At 39.0% G+C, this 21,469-nt stretch overlaps 1 protein-coding gene and 1 non-coding gene across 10 annotated transcripts in view; one reads left to right on the top strand and one right to left on the bottom strand.

Moving 5' to 3' along the window:
* Positions 1-21,465, top strand: part of gpsm2 (G protein signaling modulator 2) — a 94,574-nt gene extending 73,109 nt beyond the window's left edge. For 2 of the 9 annotated variants that reach the window (XM_077555958.1, XM_077555959.1), the window contains exons 3-14: positions 10,644-10,865; positions 10,948-11,083; positions 13,334-13,473; positions 16,296-16,419; positions 16,506-16,621; positions 16,698-16,853; positions 16,917-17,025; positions 18,861-19,145; positions 19,233-19,424; positions 19,503-19,665; positions 19,752-19,942; positions 20,847-21,464. In XM_077555958.1, coding sequence (XP_077412084.1) covers positions 10,645-10,865; positions 10,948-11,083; positions 13,334-13,473; positions 16,296-16,419; positions 16,506-16,621; positions 16,698-16,853; positions 16,917-17,025; positions 18,861-19,145; positions 19,233-19,424; positions 19,503-19,665; positions 19,752-19,942; positions 20,847-21,032 — 2,019 coding nt within the window. In that variant the 5' untranslated portion in view covers position 10,644 and the 3' untranslated portion in view covers positions 21,033-21,464. Of the gene's footprint in view, positions 1-685; positions 881-1,286; positions 1,326-3,529; positions 3,900-6,066; positions 6,296-10,643; positions 10,866-10,947; positions 11,084-13,333; positions 13,474-16,295; positions 16,420-16,505; positions 16,622-16,697; positions 16,854-16,916; positions 17,026-18,860; positions 19,146-19,232; positions 19,425-19,502; positions 19,666-19,751; positions 19,943-20,846 lie in introns of those variants that run through there. The other 7 variants (XM_077555960.1, XM_077555953.1, XM_077555952.1 and 4 more) reach the window with 7 other exon arrangements.
* Positions 8,050-8,121, bottom strand: trnam-cau (transfer RNA methionine (anticodon CAU)). Its single transcript has one exon. It is a non-coding gene; the product is annotated as a tRNA-Met (tRNA).
* Positions 21,466-21,469: the final 4 nt, after the last annotated feature.

The raw sequence follows: 21,469 nt of genomic DNA on the forward strand, positions 1-21,469 counted from the left end.
AGTAAATAAGTGCAAAGCTTCTCCCCATTCCTCTCTTCTTGTCTTGACATATGCTTTCTTGGACAAGTTTTGTTTCTGCACCATCATTAATATTGCACGTGTTGGTGGTGTCCATCTGGACCTGCATTGTCAGCTGGTCAGGCGTCTGGTTGCCTGGTAACGACAGCAGAAATGACACCTAGATTTTATTTATTTATTTATTTTTCATTTAACCTTTATTTAACCAGTTTGGTCCCGTTGAGATTAAAATCTTCAAGAGAGACCTAGCCAAGACAGGCAGCAGCAAAATAACACAGTTACAGACAAATAGTACAGAGTGAGACAAATTAAAAATTTATTATTATTTTTTAATAAAAAATTGCCATGCTTGACACAACATTCACTGCATTATGAAGAATATCATACACATGCATACATTAATTACTGTATTTATTTCCTTGAGCCAGACAGTGAATTACTTCAATAAACCCGGCGCTTTTTTAAATTTAAAGCATTAAAAAAAATATCGTCACTCCATCGTAATTCAATTCTATTTAATGAATCAATGACAGAAGCTTTACAATACGTCATGCTATCGCTCTATTCAAATCTTTTGAACCAATGACTGGAGGCCTGGGCGCGGCTTTCTTTGAATGCCGTCCTCCGATTGGCTACTTGTACAAAAACTCTTCACTACGATAGGGGCAAAAAAAAAAAAAAAAGAGACAACCTTCTCCAAACTATTCGTCGAAGTTTGACTAAATTATTGAAACTATGGCTATCAAATAGTGTTGTCTATGCGCAATGCGTTTATTGTTTGCACACGAGTAGGGCTTATTATCGTAACAAAGTGAAACAAGGAAAGAAGTAGACGCGAGCTGTTCGAACTGGATCGACTCACGTAAGTTTTTGGCTAATACGCTAACCGGCTAACTGTTGACACTGTAACTAGGCAGTAATTCGCTCTTCGTAGTATTTGTTGAGTAAAACTTCTATTAATGCTTGGCTTCATATGTGTATACTCTTAGCAACCAACCGACTGTTGTAATAAGTATTAAATCATGTTGACTTTTGAGAAACATGCTGACTTTTTGGGGGTTAGAAGAAGCATTGGTTGAAATTTACACAAATAGTTTTTCTAACCAATATTAAATTATTGTAATCGATGCCATTATTGATTCCTCTATTTACAGTAAAAGTGTACGATTCAGGGATAATGTAATCCAAGCACATAGTGTTATTTATGATGACACATATGGACAAAACTGATATCTGAAATAATGATATCATTGATATGTTCCCTGCAGGCTTTTTAGATTTCCTGCCCCCGTGAGAAGGAGCTACCGGTCAGTATGCCATGATTTGTATTTTTTTATTTTAATTCTTTTTACTGATATATTGCTCCAGGATTTTCTCGCTTTGTGGTGCCAGGGGGCCATTGCTTTCATAAATACTGATCAGCCTCTGCTTGGGATCTTGGGTCAGCAGACGCTTCATTAGGTACACCCGCACAAACCAATGAGATCCCATACAAGTGTCCGTAATTATGCTCCATTTTAAATTACTGTTTAAACGGTATTCATGTAACCGTTTGTTCATTACACAGCATCAGACTGAGAAGTGCTTCTAATATTTTGCCCATTTCATGAAGCTATGAAGCCAAGAGGTTAGGGCCAAAAGTGCCGATATACCTGGCGGAAGGTCTAGTGAGTGTGTTTTACCTGTTCACGCACACACACACTCAGCCATTCATCAACAAACAGATTAAGTACTATTCGGTTAGAAGCACGCCCATTTGGCAGACAATGTCGGAAAAGGTGCGCACTGGCACTCCTCAGACTGTTTGGATAAGGATTTATATTTTTGCCCAATAGGGATGAACATAATATATTGTATGGACCTGGTCTATAGAAATCCTCCCTTAGAGTTCACACACATTTCTACTTTTTACGTATATGCTTTTGCATGTACAGTGAGACCTCCATTGTTACATGTCCACAAAGTTCTACTTTGGAGGTTCCACGATGGCAGGGGTCAGCATCCTTTCATGTCAAATAAAGAACAAAAAATATGTCCGGAGCCACAACACATTTGAATATTGTGGTGAATGAAATAGTAGTGTTAGTTGTTGCGGGCCCAAGAGCTGCACCATAACACAAAAATATGCAGCATCCAATACTTTGACATTCATTTTCTTCTACCTTTTGTCATCCAAAAAAAAAAAAAAAATGTTGAGGTGGGGCAGGGGGGTAATTTTTCATACTTTGTTTTTCTTACATTTTTTGCAACTTTTTTTGCTCTAAATTTTCTGACATTTTTGTGTACATTTTATGGTAATTTTCGGGATTTCTTCTGTTGTTTTGGGACATTTTATATTTACTTTTTTAACGTTTTATTTTCTGCCTTCTTTATTCAATTCTCTGACATTTTTTTGGGCAACTTCATGAATGTTTTATGGTAATATTCGGCTTTTCCTCTTTTAGGGACATTTTTTTATGTAACTTTAAAAACCTTTCCATCTACCTTTCATTTTCATTCACAGTTGGACTCTGACACTTTTTGAATATTTAATGATTCAGTGTTTATCTCAATCATGAATTCATTTGAAGAATATTTTATCTAAAAAATAAAAATAAATATGTAAAAAAAAAAGCTTTTATTTCTACTATTTTATTTTTTAGAGATTCCACAGGGAGCCACAGGAGAGGGACTAAAGAACCGCATGTGGCCCCAGAACCGCAGGTTGCAGACCCCTGCATTATTGCAGTGTCATTGAAACCCTACTGAGTCTGTGTAGACCTAAAAAGAACATCTTTGTATTTATCATCCATCTTAATTAAGTCATCCAAATATTTCAGCGTCACCTAACACAACACTTGCTTGTATTTGACAGTTGTTGTTTTTTTGTATCTTTGCCCTGCAATTGGCTGGCAACCATTCCAGAATTGACCCCGCCCCCCTCCTAAAGTCAGCTAAAATAGGCTCCAGCTCATGCTTGAGCATAATGAGGACAGGTGCTTATTTATTTGTAGCATATTCACCTAAAGATACAGCATTGAAACCGATTAATTACTACTTTCCTATTAGACATGGCTCTGGTGCCTGGATTGGTTCCAGAGGAGGGGGGGGGGCATAAATGGGTGCACAAATGTTGTCGGTGGGGGTTCATTGTTGAATATTTTCTATATATATGTTTCGGTGTGCGTTGGTTTAAATGAAAGGAAAGAAGCTTATCTGCTGCCTTGTGGAAGTCGGGGCCGCTGGGTTCCCGTTGGGGGAGCGACGTTGGCGCGGCTTGTTATGACCTCATGGAGAAATGTTGGCTCTGCTCTCCTGCTTATCGTTACTAGTTCACACATGCTTTTTTTGTTGTCTCCTTTTGTGGATGTTCTGGACGGTCTCAGTGCTTCTTTTGGGTCAAATCTTGCAAAAGCCTTTCCCTCCTCGTACCTGGTTCACCTTGCGGCGACTCCAGAGCTCATCTCCTCAACTTTGATTGACAGCTGGCGTGTGCTGACCGCCATCCTTTTCCATTCCCGCTCTGCGCTCTCACTCTCGCCTCTCTGTCCCGCCTCGCTCAGCTCAGCTGGCTGGCTGGCGCGCGCCGCTGTTTGCTGGGCGTCGCCATGGCGACGTGTGGTCAGAAAGAGGCTTCACACACAGCATCTTGTATTCTCTCCACAGAGGGCCACCGGGGGGGGACGACTGAGCGGCAGTGACGGCATACGCGCAAAGCAGCACAGTGGACTCTTTTTTTTTTTGTTTTGCTCTTAAGTTCAATTTTGACCTTCATTTTTCAACGCAAGCATTTGGTCAGGAACAAAATTCGGATTTTCCCTCATATTATGCACATCAATGGATACGGAGGGCTCAGTGATTAGCGACCGGCCTGAGGATCAGTCCTTCCATGTCCGCTACAGGTAGGAGTTTCTACCCTTGCCAGGAAAAAGACCCGCTCAGTTGTTGCTTACCAATTCTTATATATTGAACAATTCAATTGTTGTTATGTAAGACTGGCTAAAGGGAAATTCAATCTACTTCATCCACTCAGTGATGCCGTCAATGTGAGCGTGGATGTTTGTCTGTCTGTAAAATATGTGATTGACTGGCGGGGTGCAGTCTGCCTTTCACTTTGGATAAACTCCAGCTTTTGCAATTGGTGGGGATGCACATGAGTTAAGGAGGTGATGTCATAGTGGGGGGGGCGGGGGGGGGGGGGGGGGGGGGGGTCTACAGACACTCTAAAAACTGTTGGGTGAAAAGTAACCCAATTATGGATCAAAAATGGACCGGTCCACTTTATGGGTTAATTTGACCCAATTTTGGATCAAATTGACCCAAGTTGGACATTTTATGGTTACTTTTTAAACATTTAATTTTTTGCCTATTTTATTCAATTTTCTGACATTTTTGGCAATTTCATGGATATTTTATGGTTCTTTTTGGCTTTTCCTCTTCCTTTTTGGACATTTTACTTTTTCATCTCCCTTTGGTCTCTCTTTTTCTGGCAAATTTGGAATCTGACATTTTTTTGAGTATTTAATTCTTCTTTTCTTATTAACTCATTCACTCCCAGCCATTTTCACTAAAACAATCGCCTTCACTCCGGCTGTTTTACTGGATTTTGATAGGTTTTGCAAGGCCCACAGAATTTTGTGTTTTATTGCTATAAAAACGTGAAACTTACTAAAAGAAAGATTCAATTCTATTCTTTCATCTGGAAAAAATAAGTATATTTTGATCTGTTTCCGTTTTGTAGAAATTAGCATTAGAATATATCTAAGTTTCATCATTATTCACAAATCTATTTAGAATTCTGAGAAATTTAGTTTTTTTTTTTTCAACATGGAACTTTGGGACGTTGGAAATTTCCGGGTGGGAATGTTGTTTTTGATGGACTGAACGGAAGTCGTTTGTCTTGTTGGCTTCCCTCCCGCATGGAAGTCAAGTTTGTCGTTCCATTGAGAGCTGATGTTAAGAAAGCCATCGAAAATTCCATTCATGGTTTTTTTCTTTAATTAATTATAAAATAAATCGTGTTTCTTCGTCTCCCCAAACATATCTTACTTTATCATCCGCCATTTATTGTGACTACAAACGTGCGTGTGACGTAGTATCGGTTAAAACGTGCGACCGGTCTTGTCGTCGCTTATTCACAAAACCTGTTTCCATCGCCAAAATGCGTATTTCCCTTTTTTTGATACGCTTCAAAACCACCCCCTCCAAGCGTAAAATCTTTTTTTGCGCATTTTGGGCCTTTTTCAAATTTCTGGCGTTCCCATTCGGTTTCTTTTTTGCAATTCTTGAAAATTCGAATAAAAATAGGTGGATGGAAACTCACCCAATGGGACACCACAGGGAAGCGTAATCAGTCCTTTGATTTATTCAATAATGATAAATGATATGTTTATTGAATCAGACGGTGGGATTGGGGTGTCCCTTTTTGGAGATGTGTTGTTGTTTTTTTTTTTTTTAACAAACAATGATCTAAGTTAATACTCCGCATTTTTAAAATGCTACCTGTTTATTTTTTAAAATATTTTTATGTCACACAAAAAATGCCGAAATAATAATAATAATGTAAAGTCACTGTAAAAAAAAAATCTTTGTTTTTGTGATGGCATTTATGCACAAGAGCACTAAAAGGAGCGACGACACTCTGTATTGATTTTTGCAATTGGAGTTCGAGAGCAAAATAGCTGTCGGGATGCATTTTCACTTTCTATTTCATTTCCTGTGAGTTTAAGGTCAAGTATATTTTGCCCAACGACATCCCGGAGGCATCTCATTACCTGGCCAATGTGCGCTGTCAAAGCTTCTATTGAAGGCCAGCGTCAATATTTAACAAGCCCTAAAATATTCATCCCTTGCTTGCTTTGTCAACCATATTGGGACGGCCCCTCCCACTTGATTGACACCATCGGACCGTGAGCGGCATCTTCCTGCCGTAAAACCACTTACGCGCTGGCCCGCCCTGTAATCTGAAGTGAGCGGGTCAGAGGAGCCGCCTGAGGGAAATGCGATGAAGATGAGCCGCGAGAACGCTGACTCGGATCTTTCCGTGCCCCGCCTCCGTTTGGGCTTAACGCGGCTGACGCTGTCACACGTCTTCAAGGTTCTCGTCGTTAATATCTCTGACGTCAGCCACGTTGAAGCCACCGGATTTTTTTTTTCTTTCTTCTTCTTAGTGAGTGCCAAAAAGTTGTTCTTTTGAGTGGTGACCTCTCCTAGCCTGGATGTCGTGGAAACCTCACTAGATGCCTTTTAGATGCAACATGTGCTGTTGTTGTCGTTGTAAGGCAAGAAAAAGCTGCAGGTAGGCTGGCATGCATCGTATCTACTCAACTCACTCGTCATTGGTTGGACACACAAAGAGGATTCATATTTCATTGACAAGTCAGAGCTACAGTGTTTTGTTTTTACAGTGGTGCCTTGAGATACGAGTGACCTGACTTGCAAGTTTTTCAAGATACGAGCTGTCCTACGGTTGAGGTTTTTGTTGTTGCTTTGACTTGTGAGCAAAACATTTATTTATTTCCAAGTATGTTTCAAGATTCAAGATGTTTTTTTTTTTTTGTCATGCGCAGAGTAAAAACACGACGATAAAATTCAGCATTGAATTTTTTACAGAGGTTGTGATGTCATTGATAAAAATGGTTTCGATCCATCGACCTCGGGGTCGAGGGCCCAGCACGCTTACGCTGCGCCAATCTATTGCGCGCTGGTTGCATTAGTTAATGAAAACTAACACACACAAAAAAAACCGAACATTTCAAAAAACATTTTTGTTAACGAAAAAAAAAACGAAAACTAACTGAAACTACATTTTACGTTTACTAACTAAAACTAACTATAATTCTAGTGAAAATGTCCTTCGCTTTAGTCTTTGGTATTTAATTTAATGCATGATGAGGATGATTTTAAATGTGATTTTAAGTCGATTTTTTTTTTAACCGTGGTGTTTTTTTAAATAAGACACTTTTTTTTTATTTTTTTTTTTTTACTAATACTGAAACTAAAACTAAATGAAAACTAAGAATTTATTAAAAAACAAACATTTCCCAAAAACATTTTTGTTAACAATATAAAATAAAAACGAAAACTAACTGAAACTACATTTTACGTTTACTAACTAAAACTAACTATAATTCTAGTGAAAATGTCCTTCGCTTTAGTCTTTGGTATTTAATTTAATGCATGATGAGGATGATTTTAAATGTGATTTTAAGTAGATTTTTTTTTTTTAACCGTGGTGTTTTTTAAATAAGACACTTTTTTTTTTTTTTTTTTACTAATACTGAAACTAAAACTAAATGAAAACTAAGCATTTATTAAAAAACAAACATTTCCCAAAAACATTTTTGTTAACGATATAAAATAAAAACGAAAACTAACTGAAACTACATTTTACGTTTACTAACTAAAACTAACTATAATTCTAGTGAAAATGTCCTTCGCTTTAGTCTTTGGTATTTAATTTAATGCATGATGAGGATGATTTTAAATGTGATTTTAAGTCGATTTTTTTTCTAACCATGCTGTTTTTTAAATAAGACACTTTTTTTTTTATTACTAATACTGAAACTAAAACTAAATGAAAAGTAAGCATTTATGAAATAACTAAAACTAATTAAAAAAACTAACAGGACCACCTTGAAAACTAATTAAAACTTAACAAAATTTAAAAAAAAAAACTAAATTTAAAAAGAAATCAAAACTAACTCAAATGAAAATTCCAAAACTCTAATAACCCTGCCTGGTAGTAAAGTTAACTCCAACTCAACTCACTTCACAAGCAGGAGTGCGAATGAATAGATGATGACATCATTTCAGAGCCATATCCCAGTAGCAGAGGACGACTGTGACCCCTTGACCTCTGGGTTTCGGTCCCAGCCAGGACGCTAATGCAAGTCTACTTCAAGCTGTTAATTGCCACTCCCACTTGAAGTTTACTGTCAAACTCTTACAAGTTGCAGTAGTATTGCAGCGTGTAAACATCGACGTGAGTCAGATTACAAATGAAAAGATATCGGACAGTGTGATGTCATATGAAAAGAAAGGAAACGCCAATAGCAGAGGATGGTTTCGATCCATCGACCTCTGGGTTATGGGCCCAGCACGCTTCCGCTGCGCCACTCTGCTGAATAGCAGCAGAATACTCAAGTCTTGAAAAAAGTGGCTTCAAACTGACCAAGGACTTTCTTTATATCATTGTTTACATTCTATTAACTCATTCACTGCCATTGACGGCTATAGACGTCAAGAATTCATTTGAACTATTTCTATTAGTTTAACATTTTTTCCTCTTTTGTTTACAAGAGTATGAAAACTAGAAAAAAATATTTTATATTCAGAACAGATATAAAATTGTGAGTTAACTAGTGAAGTCATGCGATTAATTACGATGACAAATTTTAATCTCCTGCCGCCCTTAATTTTTAATATTTTTTTTTCTTTTTTAAATATTTTCTTTCTTTTTTTTAAGAAAAGATTATTAAAAATTAGGGGTGTCGAGTGATTAGATTTTTTAATTGTAATTAATCGCATGACTTCACTAGTTAACTCCCGATTAAAAAAAAGAAAAGATTATAAAATATTAGGGGCGTCGGGTGATAAATTTTTTAAATTGTAATTAATCGCATGACTTCACTAGTTAACTCACGATTAATAACAAATTTTATATCTGTTCTAAATGTGCAATATTTTTTTTTCTAGGTTTTCATACATTTAACAAAAGTGGAAAAAAATGTTAAACTAACAGAAATCGTTCAAATGAATTTTTGACGTCTATAGCCGTCAATGGCAGTTAATGAGTTAAGAATGTATTACTCAATGTTATGTTATATAAGTGCAATATTATAGAGTGTTACTTTTCTTAGGAAAATACACATTAGAAACGTTTTTTGAGGGGTAGGCAGAAATGATGGTGGTCCTGAAGTACAAAACAGAAATAACAGAGAGCGGAAGGGGGGTCGGGTTCAATCAGCAGTGAGTCTCTGTATAGCTTTTCGTTTTTTTCCCCATTTCCTGTTATGTTTTTGTTTAGCTTTTTTTGCTTTTTTGCAATATGTTGTTCTTTTTCGCTTCAGGGCCACCATATGACACAGATGAACGCTATTCCCATTTATTTCAGTGGTAAATGACTATTTGAGTTACGAGCGTGGTCTGGAACAAATCAAAGGTGTATCTCGAGGTACCGCTCTATTAGCATCCTGCTTAAAGGTCTTTGAGGAGTCCATCACGAGTGTATTGGGGGTCGCTTGACTTAGTGTGAGGGGACATTAGATAACCAAGCTTCAAAAGCTCGGACGTCTTTTGATGTCTTTGGAACAATCGAGGGACTTTTCCTGCCGAAACAAAAGAGAGACTTTCATCTTAGCCTGATGTCATCCACGGACTGATAAAAAAGACCACCTATTGTTTGACGTTGCCCTCACGTGACCTTGAAGGGACTTCTAGAGAGGCATGATTAGATTGACCTTTGTGGCATCTTCTGCGACTTGCAATTTGTTCTACTTTCAAAACTCATTTTCCCATAAGAAATGATTTAAAATCAATTATTCCGTTCTACTGTAAAATTGTCATCATCATAAAACCCGCTATTAACTTTTAGCAGCTGTTATAATCCTACACAGAAGTGGATTTCGCTTGGGGGTCCATAAAGTCATTTGCAGTAAATTATTATTATTATTATTATTTTTAATTAGGGGTGTCAAAATGAATGCATTCATTTCGAGTTAATTTAAAATTCCTTTTACGCCACAAATTTTTTTTAATGCGCGAAAGCCTGTACCCGTCACAATGCAGCAGACATGTCAACACCAAAACTTAGCAGTAATAAGTTTAATAATAATGCATATATTTCTGGAGACTGGGGTCAAGTTGTATTTTAGAATTTAAAAAATGTGCAGAATTTCACAAGTTACTCCATGTTAAAGAACAGATAGCTCTTAATATGAAAAGAAAAATGCACTGAGCTGTCACCAATGTCTTACAAATGCAATGATGCCATCTAGTGGCAGAAAATGACCTCAACACAAATCAGTATCACACTATTCTTTTTTTTTACAGTGCAGTACATCTTTTTAATCAAACTACTGTATCAATGACTAAAAGATGTAGCCATATTTCTATTAGTTTATTTATTTTTTTATTCCACTTTTATAATAACAAGAGTATGGAAACGCAGAAAAAAACATTTTACTGTACATGTTTTTGTACATTTAGTAAAGATATAAAATTTGAGATTAATCGTGAGTTAACTATTGAAATCATGCGATTAAAAATTGTAATCATCTGACACCCCTATAAAAAAAATGCATTTTTTACTACAAATGTGGCCAATAAAGCAAGCATAGTACATTTTGGCTGAAGCCCATATTGTTGAATGTTGCAAGCTTTTTGGATCTTTTCACCCTGAAACCTCCCCAGATTCTAAAGGATGTGACGTAGCATAACAAACAAGGGCGTACTCGTACCCTCTGCTCCGTAAGTCACACGCACCCACATCCATTGTTCTGCGTAAATGGAAGGAAGCAGTGAAAACAACATCCTCCACTGAAAGCTTTCACTGCGCCACCACTTTTTGGGACCGCTCACTTCTTGTGATCCTGCCCGAGTGACTGCAGCACTTGACAGCCTTTTCCCAACTTTTTGTCTTGTAGGATGGAGGTGTCCTGCCTTGAGTTGGCGCTGGAGGGCGAGCGCCTCTGCAAGGTGGGCGACTACCGAGCCGGCGTGTCCTTCTTCGAAGCCGCCATGCAGGTGGGCACGGAGGACCTGCAGGTGCTCAGCGCCATCTACAGCCAGCTGGGCAACGCCTACTTCCACCTGCACGACTACGCCAAGGCGCTGGAGTTCCACCGGCACGACCTCACCTTGACCAGGTCGGCGGCGCCGGCGGGGGCGCGCGCAGTGATGGCGTCGCGCCGAGTCTCGCTTTCAAACGTGTTTCTACTCAACGCGCAGGACCGTCGGGGATCTGCTGGGAGAAGCCAAAGCCAGCGGGAATCTTGGCAACACGCTGAAGGTGCTGGGAAGGTTCGATGAGGCCATGGTGTGCTGTCAGAGGCACTTGGATATAGCGAGGGACACCAGCGACAAGGTAACCTTTCAAATAATCCGGGAACACTCGCATAACTGTAAACACTTGAATCTGTAATCATTTTTCCTTATTGAAATGAATTGAAAAGTCTTTCCGGCAAAAATGCATCTTTGACGTCTATAGCCGTCTATGGCAGTGAATGTGTTAAACACACAACTATGTGTGTATAACTTTGTTATATTTAGTGTCAGGTTTGAGTACGGCCTTGCACAAGTTTGTGCAAAAAAAAAAAAAAAAAAGGCAAGTTAATTAAACAAAAACAAAAAGGAAGCTGCTTGGGTATTCAAAAGAACCAAAATCAACAAAAGGAGATTCAAAGTGACAAAACCTGACATGGACATTTGACATCAACAATGAACCGACAGGGACTGAAAGAAAGCAGGAAACATAATGCTGCATTCGAGGAAGGTAGGAAATCTGACTTGGAACGCCTCTTTGAACTCGGAAATCCAAGTTGCGGAGTTGGGGGGGAAAAAAAGGACCCCGACAGGTTTCAATTTAACGTCACTCGACAAAAGCGAACGCCGCATAAGCAAAGATTGTGAATGGCAAAACAGAGCATCGTTAGAAATCGATTTATTTGCGCCGTCAAAGTTAAAGCGTCGCAGATTAATCACACAATTCATTTTCACCTCAAGCGGATGGTTACGTTAACGGTAGCAAAAGTTGTGTTTGAGCAATAAACAGAACTACATGCAATGCAAAACATTTCATAAATGTTTATGTATGACATTCGGAATATTTGTTCATGTCAAAATATTGAAGTCATAAAAAAAAAAAATGCACATCACATTTGGCGGGCAAAAAAATGTGGATTAAAAGCCTTTTTAATTAAGTGATTAATCATGATAAAACAAAATTCTAAAATGTGATTAATCTGATTAAAATATATATATTATTCAACAGCTCTACTATTTACTTATAACAATAATTTTGTTGTTTAAAATAATTAACTTTACGTAACCCAACGTGATTTCGACTGACTGTGTCAACCACAACGACAAATAATGTCAGCCATCTTTGTTGTTTACGTTCACTTCCAATGCTTTGAGGTCGGAATTGGGAGATTCCAAGTGGGATATGTCCGACTTCCCACTGTCCTCGAATGCAGCATGAATACACACAAAATGACAAGACAGCGGGAGACACCTGGACAAGACACCTGGACAAGACACCTGGTTGAGGTTCTGATGACAAGCACAGGTGGACATGCAAAAACTTGACAAGGAACATAAAACTACAATCCAACCAAAACCAAATCAACAAAACAGATCATGACATTTAAAGTAGCACTAAGGAACTTTTCAACCGTAATCAAATATTTTCATAATTCTGCTGATGAAACATTGACTTAAAACTAGTTGAATGGTACCTTTGCCATGGCCTGAATTTAAATTTTATCATTTTTACTGTCACTAGGCAACTTTGAGGAGGATGGTAGGAACACTGCCACACAAAAAAACTACAAATGTGCTGGCTGCTTTATGGCATACGTCACTTTCCCTCTTTCTCCATTCGTTACAAAGACGGAAGTCAATTTGAATGTCGACGCACGATTACTGCTTTCCTGGCAGATGCTGCGAAACAATTGGAAAAAAATTCTGAGGAGACAAAAAAAAAAAAAGAGAAGCTACCCAGATAAGCTCAAAAACCACACCATGTGCTTGTCCTCATGAGAAATGTGGTCTTCCTTCAGGCGTAACATTACCGCTTTTGTCCATATGGCGGCGCCATAATCAACGCAAACTGAAAGTTCCTTAGTGTTGCTTTTATTTTGCCTCTGTTTTGAAGATTTCTTCACTAGTTGCCCAATTGTCGCTTGTTTTGAATGGAACTGAGCTGAGTTCACTGCCGCCATACAGTTCGTATTGCAAATTTGTGGGAAAAAAAGATGTTTATTTTTAACTTTTTAACTACCGTGTGTTATGTGTCCACTAGATGTTGAAACGAAAGGGAGAGCTTCATTTGAGCCCCATCTAATGTAAAAGTAGTGCTTTGCCACCACTAGTGGATTTTGCAGTCCACCTAATGAGGGTCCTCCCAAAAGAGGACGTTTGGTCACCCTAAATCACGTGCCCTGTTCCCTACTTCTGCCCTACTGCAAAACCTCTTCCTGTTTACATCTTTGCACCCGCAGCTAACCAATCAGAGTGGAAAGCAAAGTCTCATGGTTGGGAAGTAATGCTCTATTAAAAACTGCTTCCACTAAACAAACCCCCCCCCCCACCCCCACCCCACCCCCCATTTCAGGTGGGTCAGGCGCGAGCCCTGTACAACTTTGGCAACGTGTACCACGCCCAAGGAAAAAGTATTTGCTGGAGCGGAGCAGAGCCCGGAGATTTCCCAGAAGACGTCATGACGGCCCTGAGGAAGGCGTCGGAATTTTACCAGTAGGTCACACTCGGGGTGGACGATCAACCGAAATTGGATTTTGGCTTCTCTCATTACGGTTTAATGATCGAAGAAAAACGTTTAATGTGCAGAACGCCATGACGCGTTTACAAGTTCCCTACTTTGTGAAAGTACCCTGAATGCACCGTTTAGCTTGTCGCTAGCTCGGAGCGAATCGGTGCCGTCCCTAAGCGTCATTTAAGCTGACACTCCAGTTGGTGTTAACTGTAAAACTAAACTAAACATATAATAAGGAGAATTCCATACAGTGTTTATTTAAATACAAATCATGCTTTGTTTTTAACACATCGCGAGCCTCGCGCTAATGCTAATGCAAGTGAATGGAGGATCCCATTCAAATGCTAACAGGAAGTTAGCATCAACTTGCTGTGGAAACCAAGATATTTTAGTCAAAAATGAAAAAACTCAAACTAAAATTCGAAAAACAATTTCGTTAACAAAGTAAAATAAAAATAAAAATGCTTTAAAAAAAAATGAAAACTAACAAACTACATTTTCTCTTCACAAAACTAACTAAATTAACTATATAGCAAAAAGTCCTTTGTTTTAGTCTTTGGTAATTCATTTAATGCATAAGCCTTTTGGGATATTTTAAATGTCATTTTAAGTATATTTATTTAACCGGAATAAGGACGTTTGAAAGTGTCACACTGAAGTGACGTCATCTAGCAGCAGCCAATAGAAAAGCACCTTCAGATGACGTTGCGCCAAGTCGACAACAAAATGCAACGCCAGCTAAGAAATGAGTTACTTTTCTCAGTTAACCATGTTTTTTTTATTTTTATTTTTTAATATTGCGCACAACCAGAGGTGCCAAATCCAGGTCCAGAAACGAAAAACTCCGTCACAGTTCAGCTTTAACCCCAGGTGCTAGCTAGCTAGCTAGCTACCTCCCTGGCTAGCTCCCATGGTGTTCCTTTACCTGCTAGCTAGCTCGCATCAATGGCTAAAGCCAAACGGTGGCAGGGTTTTTACTCCCTGGACCTGGATTTGCCACCTCTACACATTAAAAACAAAAAAACAAAATGACAACTAATACTGAAACTAAATAACTAAAGCTAATAAAAACGAACAGAACCACCCTGAAAACTAATTAAAACTAGCTTAAATTAAAATTCCCTAACTATAATAACCCTGGTGGAAACGCATACCAAACGGTTAGATAACTTTACTCAAAGGCACAAATTCTTCCCAATTTGTGTAAAAGGAGTTATTTGAATAGAATTAAATCGCAACTTTCTTCTGTTCTCATCGTAAGCGTGTACACCGCGGATGTACGGCACCACACTGCTTCTAAGAGGCCAAAACGCGCAGGAACACCCAGTATTTGTTTTGTAAATACTGTACTGTTTTAGTATACTTTTATTTTTTTAACCTTTTTTTCCAGTTTAAGGATTCACTGAATTTCCTTTTCCTCAAAATTCAAGGGTACATAACTCTTTGACTGCCAAAAACGTTAAATAACGTTTAGTAAAATCCTAGGGAGGAGTGCCAAAGACGTTAAAAGACGTTTGTTTCAAAACAGAGGTGAAACTAACCATTTTCTATTGTTGATTACTGAAAAACGGAATAAGGTAGAAACAAACTCTTTTTTTCTGATGAAAGATGAGAGTCCAATCTTTCATTTGGTAGTATGTGTGTTCCCATAGTCCAAACACAACATTTTCTGTGGACCTTGAAAGATCACTCAAAATGCTTAAATCGGCTGGCACCCACGGCATCCCTTTTCTGAAAACGTCTGGCAGTCAAAGAGATATCTATGCAAGGCCTTTTTTTCTTTTTTTTTTGCTCATACCAACACACATTTCCACATGACAGCACAAAATACAATCTCTGAGGTCCCAGGTTAGCCCACTAAGTCACCAGACTTGTGAAAATAAATAACATAAGATTAAAAAAAAATAAAATGATAAAATGAAAATGCAAGTGGCTTGAATTTAGTAATGATATTTTTTAAGGTTATATTGTTATACTTGACAAAAAGAAGTGTTCAAGAATAAAGTGTTCAATGTGAAGGGATGAACGGGCGTAAGGCAATGATCATAGTTTTGAGTAGTTGAAAAAAATAATTAATAATCGTTTTATTAATCGTGATTTCAATTACAATCAAAAATAATCACAGGGATGTGATTTTTCCGCTAATTCGCGGAATTCCGCTTTTTTTATCTCCCCCCCAAAAAAAAAAAAAAAAATTTTATTTTTTTTTTAGTAGTTCATTGTGTATGTATTGTGTATATCTGACTCCGACAGATAACATCTTCTGCTATAACAAAGACATTTGTGGTATGCTCTAATATGAGTTACTTTTCATTTGGTCATGATACAATTATTTGTTCATGAAATTTGAACTCTTCAACATTATTTATGTGTTAACTTAGTAATCACATGAGTTAGATATGATGATATTCTCAGTGATAGTTTTTAAAAGCAAAGGCAGTCCAATGTTTTTGAATGTGACTGATTTTGAGTTAACTAAAACTGCCATTTTATATGGGATAGTTCAATATACATTGAAAATTGATGCTGTTGTTTTGTCTATTTCTTTGTCATGTGAGTGCATTGAAAGTACTTAAAAACATGGAAAACCCATGAGCTCCGGGGGGCTTTGCCCCCCGTGTCCCCCCACCAGGGCACTGCCCTGGACCTAGCTGGGTGCCAGCGGCCCCCAGACCCCCGGCTAAATTTTCAGATAATTTCACTTTGGTCAAATCACATCCCTGTAATCATGATGATTATTTTTCCCATAATCGTCGGTCACACTATATTCCCGACGTGTGAGACATCCATCTGATTCTTTCAGGGCCAATTTGGAGCTCGTGCAGGAACTCAACGACCGGGCCGCCCAGGGTCGAACCTACGGCAACCTGGGCAACACTCACTACCTGCTGGGGAACTTTCGTAACGCGGTGGCGTCTCATGAACAGGTGAGGGTCGGCCGAGGCCGCCGAAAAGCTGCTTGTCTTGTTTGTAAAATGCCCGCCAAAAACGAAGCCTTTCCATCCGTCTTTAGCGTCTGCTCATAGCCAAGGAATTTGGCGACCGCTCGGCGGAAAGACGCGCTTACTGCAACCTGGGCAACGCTTACATTTTCCTGGGAGACTTCGAAGTGGCAGCTGAGCATTACAAGTAAGGTTGACATACTCGTGTGTTGATAAAGTGGGGGTCACTCTTACGTCCATGTGGTCTGTCGGCGGCGGTTCAGGAGGACGCTGCAGCTGGCGAGGCAGCTGAAGGATCGCGCGGTGGAAGCTCAGGCGTGCTACAGTCTGGGCAACACGTACACTCTGCTGCAGGACTACGAGAGAGCCATCGACTACCACCTCAAGCATCTCATCATCGCGCAAGATCTCAACGACCGGTACGTACGCCGGAGACACGGCCGCGCTTTGCCGGCTCTGACCAAAGGGCCGCCTGCGTGCAGGATTGGCGAAGGTCGAGCGTGCTGGAGTCTGGGAAACGCTCACACGGCGCTTGGCAACCACGACCAGGCCATGCACTTTGCTGAGAAGCATTTGGAGATCTGCAAAGAGGTTGGTCGCCGAAACGCAAACGTTAGCCTGCACGTGGAGACAATGAAAAGGCAAAGTTAATATTTAAGTGCACGCCACATCATACATTATGGTACAGTATTGTACTGTAGTGCCCCTCTGTGTCAAGTGCAAGATAAAACTCAGGGATGTGATTTGACAAAAGTGAAATTATCTGAAAATTTAGCCGGGGGTCTGGGGGCCGCTGGCACCCAGCTAGGTCCAGGGCAGTGCCCTGGTGGGGGGAGCTCATGGGTTTTCCGTGTTTTTAAGTACTTTCAATGCACTCACATGACAAAGAAATAGACAAAACAACAGCATAAATTTTCAATGTATATTGAACTATCCCATATAAAATGGCAGTTTTAGTCAACTCAAAATCAGTCACATTCAAAAACATTGGACTGCCTTTGCTTTTAAAAACTATCACTGAGAATATCATCATATCTAACTAATGTGATTACTAAGTTAACACATAAATAATGTTGAAGAGTTCAAATTTCATGAACAAATAATTGTATCATGACCAAATGAAAAGTAACTCATATTAGAGCATACCACAAATGTCTTTGTTATAGCAGAAGATGTTATCTGTCGGAGTCATGTGCATACACAATGAATTACTAAAAAAAAAATAAATAATAATTTTTTTTGGGGGGGGGGGGGGGGAGATAAAAAAGCGGAATTCCGCGAATTAGCGGACAAATCACATCCCTGAAAACTAAAAAGGTCACTAGTGTTGTGCAAGAAAGTAAATTATAATTGTCAAACAACTCTTCGACCTTCCTGCTTCTGTATGAATGATTTAAAATGAACACTGAAAGATCATGTATGATATTGACAATGATGAAAACACAGGGCATTTTTGTTATAATTACAGTTTGTTTCAGTTATTTTTATGACAAGATGTACGTTTTTATTTATTTTTGTTCACAATTTTTTTCTTCTTCAATTTGAGTTATTTTTTTGTTTAGAAGAATGGAGAAGTATAAGAGTTAAGAAAAATTAAGAAAAATGAAGCATAAATAAGAGGAATGAATATTGAAGAATCAGTATTTAAGAATGAAAAATCAAGAAAAAATGAAGAATTAAGAATGAATAAAAGGCGAATGAAGAAGAAAAAATGAAGAATGATAAAGAATTAAGAAAAAGAAGAATGAATATTGAAGAATAAGTATTGAAGAATGAAGAATCAAGAAAAAAATGCAGAATTAAGAATGAATAAAAGACAAATGAAGAAAAATGAAGAATGATGAAGAATTAAGAAAAATAATGAAGACAAATCAAGAATTATGATGCATAAAGACGAAAAATAAAGAATAAATAATGAAGGAAAAAAGAATGAAGAAAAATAAAGAATGAAGAATTATGATGAAAAAGAAGACACATGAAGAATTAAGAATGAAAGAAAAAAGAATGATGAAGAAAAATGAAGAAAATAAAGAATGAAGACTCAAGAATTATGACGAATAAAGAAAAAATAATTAAGAATACGAAAATGAAGAAGAAAAATGAAGATAAATTAATAATTAAAAAAATGAAGAAAATAAAGAAGAATCAATAATTACGACGAATAAAGAAGAAAAATGAATAATTAAAATTTAAGAAATATAATTAAGAATGAATATGAAGAATGGAGAGGAAAAAGAAGAATGAAAAATTAATAAGAATGAAGAAAAATAAAGAAGAATTAAAAATGATGAAAATGAAGAATAATGTTTTTGTCATGTACACCAATTCTGACCTTTGCGTTTGAGCCATCACAGCGAACAACAAATGATTTGTCAGGTGACAATCCTAACCACTTGCTGCCCTTCAACTCTCTCGTTGTGCACCAGACCGGCGACAGGAGCGGCGAGTTGACGGCGCGGATGAACGTGACGGACCTGCAGACGCTTTTAGGTCTGAGCTACAGCACCAACAACTCCATCCTGTCCGAGAGCAGGGACACGGACTACAAGATGCAAGGTGAGCGCTCGGGACGCTCCGCGCCAACGATGTCATCGCGTGGCGACCGGCCGCCATCAGCGGGTGTCTTGGTTGCAGGGGCGAGGCCGAGGATGAGCAGGAGGCACAGCATGGAGAACCTGGAGCTGATGAAGCTCACGCCTGACAAGATCAACGTAGGAAACACTTTTTGGGGGGTTTCTATCGCTACTCGCACCCGTTCCTGCTCGACACCAATTCCAAGTGATGTTTATGTTGCGTAGGGTCCGAAGTGGAGCAGCGACATCCTGAGCAAACAGAGCAAGCCCAACCTCGCCAAGACCTCCTCCAAGTTGTTCTTCGTCAGTCGTCTGCGCGGGAAGAAGTTGAAAGCCGGCGCAGGTTCCGGCAAGGTCCTCCAGGACGCCAGTAACACTCTGGACAGCGGACACGCCCCCTCGCTTGGCGCCCACAAGGTGGGACGCGACACACGACATCACGCGCACGCTCATCCGTGACGTTCGGCTCTGACCCCTCGCCGTGTTCCCGCGCAGCGATCCAGTCCCGACATGCTCGGGGACGAGGGCTTCTTCGACCTCCTCACTCGCTTCCAGAGCAACCGTATGGACGACCAGCGCTGCTCCATTCGGGAAAAAGGCAGCAGCAGGTTGCCGCTAAACGCCGGACCGCAGTCTCCTCCCAGGATCATCAGGAAATGTCAGTTTGGAAGTCTCAGAAAAGAAAGAGGGAAAAAAAAAGAGGCAAAAATCCATTCAATGAATTCCTCCTCTCGTCCCCGGCAGCCGTTTCCGAGTCCGCCAACGTGTCCGAGGATCCCGGCCGGCGGCTAGAGGACTCCTCGGTTGCGGGCGGGAGCCTGCCGGGCCTCAGGTTCAACCAGAGCAGCAACCAGGCCGTCCTCAGCCACCTGATGGCCAACGCCGACAACGGCGAGCCCGATGAAGATTTCTTCAACATGCTGGTCAAGTGCCAGGTGGGTCCAGTCTCGTCACCATACACAATTCCAACTTCAAGACCGCTATTATGTGGCTCAGTACTGAAGGGATATAAAGGCAAAGACCTAAAACATGTACAAACAAGAGAATCCTAGAGGGAAGTGTCTGTATCGTTTTTTTGTTTTTTTTATCAGATTTTTTGTTTTTGTTTTATGGAATCTTTTTCCCCCTGTCATTAAAACAAAAACAATCTGAAAAACAGAAAGTAACTTCCGAAGCGTATTACATTTATTTTGAAAAAAAAATAAAAAATCCTGACTAATTCTGAATAATTTTTGGGGAGCTTATTTTTGTGTGTGCAATAATAAAAAAAAAATCTGTTCTTTGAATATTTTTTTCTGTTTAAAAAAAAAAAAAGAATCGAAAAAACAGGGGAAAAAAATCCTAAAAACAGGGAGGGGGGGTTATAAAAAAAAACTGATACAAAGATATTTATTTATTTATTTATTTTTTAAAATATTTATTAGTATTTAACTCATTCACGGCCATTGACGCTATAGATGTCAAAAATGAATTATAATTATTTCTATTAGTTTAACATTTTTTCTACTTTTGTTAAGATTATGAAAACCTAGATTTTTTATTGTACATTTTAGAACAGATATAAAATTTGTAATTGTGAGTTAACTAGTGAATGCATGCGATTAATTACGATGAATTTTTTTTAAATATAATTAAATATTTTTTTATATAAAACGGGAAAAAATGATTAAATATAAAAAAAAAAATCAGAAAAACAAGATTTTTTTTAAAATTACTCTAAACTAAAAAAACAAAAAACAACCCCCCCCCCCCCAATAAATGTGTCAGAAAAACAGGATTTTTTGAGGTGGTGGGGGCCTGCTACTGTATTTTCTACTGGCTCTTTGATGTGGTCTCCAGGGGTCGCGTTTAGACGACCAGCGGTGCGCGCCTCCCCCACCTCCGGCACGCGGGCCCACAGTACCGGACGAGGACTTCTTCAGCCTCATCATGCGCTCGCAGGCCAAGCGAATGGACGAGCAGCGCGTCACGTTGCCCTCTTCATCCTCCTCCTCCTCCGCAACATCAAAGGCCAACTCCAACTGAATGAAGCACTTACTCCTCCTGAGCCGCCCTGAAAGGTGTTTTACACCACCTTAAAAGTTCAAATGGCATCAGCCGGCTTTAGTAGAGCGCGTGGAAGAACTCTGAACTCAGCCTGCACAAACAGTATCAGGGACAAAATGTTTTGAAACCTTGTTTTTCACTAGTGTCATTATTTCACTTTGTGTGTATTTTATTGTTTTTAAATATACGAGTACATTTCTATTTGTTCGCGTTGTACTTTGTGTGTCTCTTAACTGTCGTAATGTGATTTTGTGGTTTCTTTTACTGCACATTGGCAAACGATTTTACAAATACTTTTTTCCTGTCTAAAGAATGATACAAACCCGTGTACAGTGATAAATAATACTCTTTTGTACTTCATTTTTTGAGCAATTAAATCTCTCTTGTGGCTATTTCTTGGTTTTATTGAGCCAATC

This window comes from Vanacampus margaritifer, chromosome 2, assembly GCF_051991255.1.
Source record: "Vanacampus margaritifer isolate UIUO_Vmar chromosome 2, RoL_Vmar_1.0, whole genome shotgun sequence".
NCBI classification, from domain to species: Eukaryota; Metazoa; Chordata; class Actinopteri; order Syngnathiformes; family Syngnathidae; genus Vanacampus; species Vanacampus margaritifer.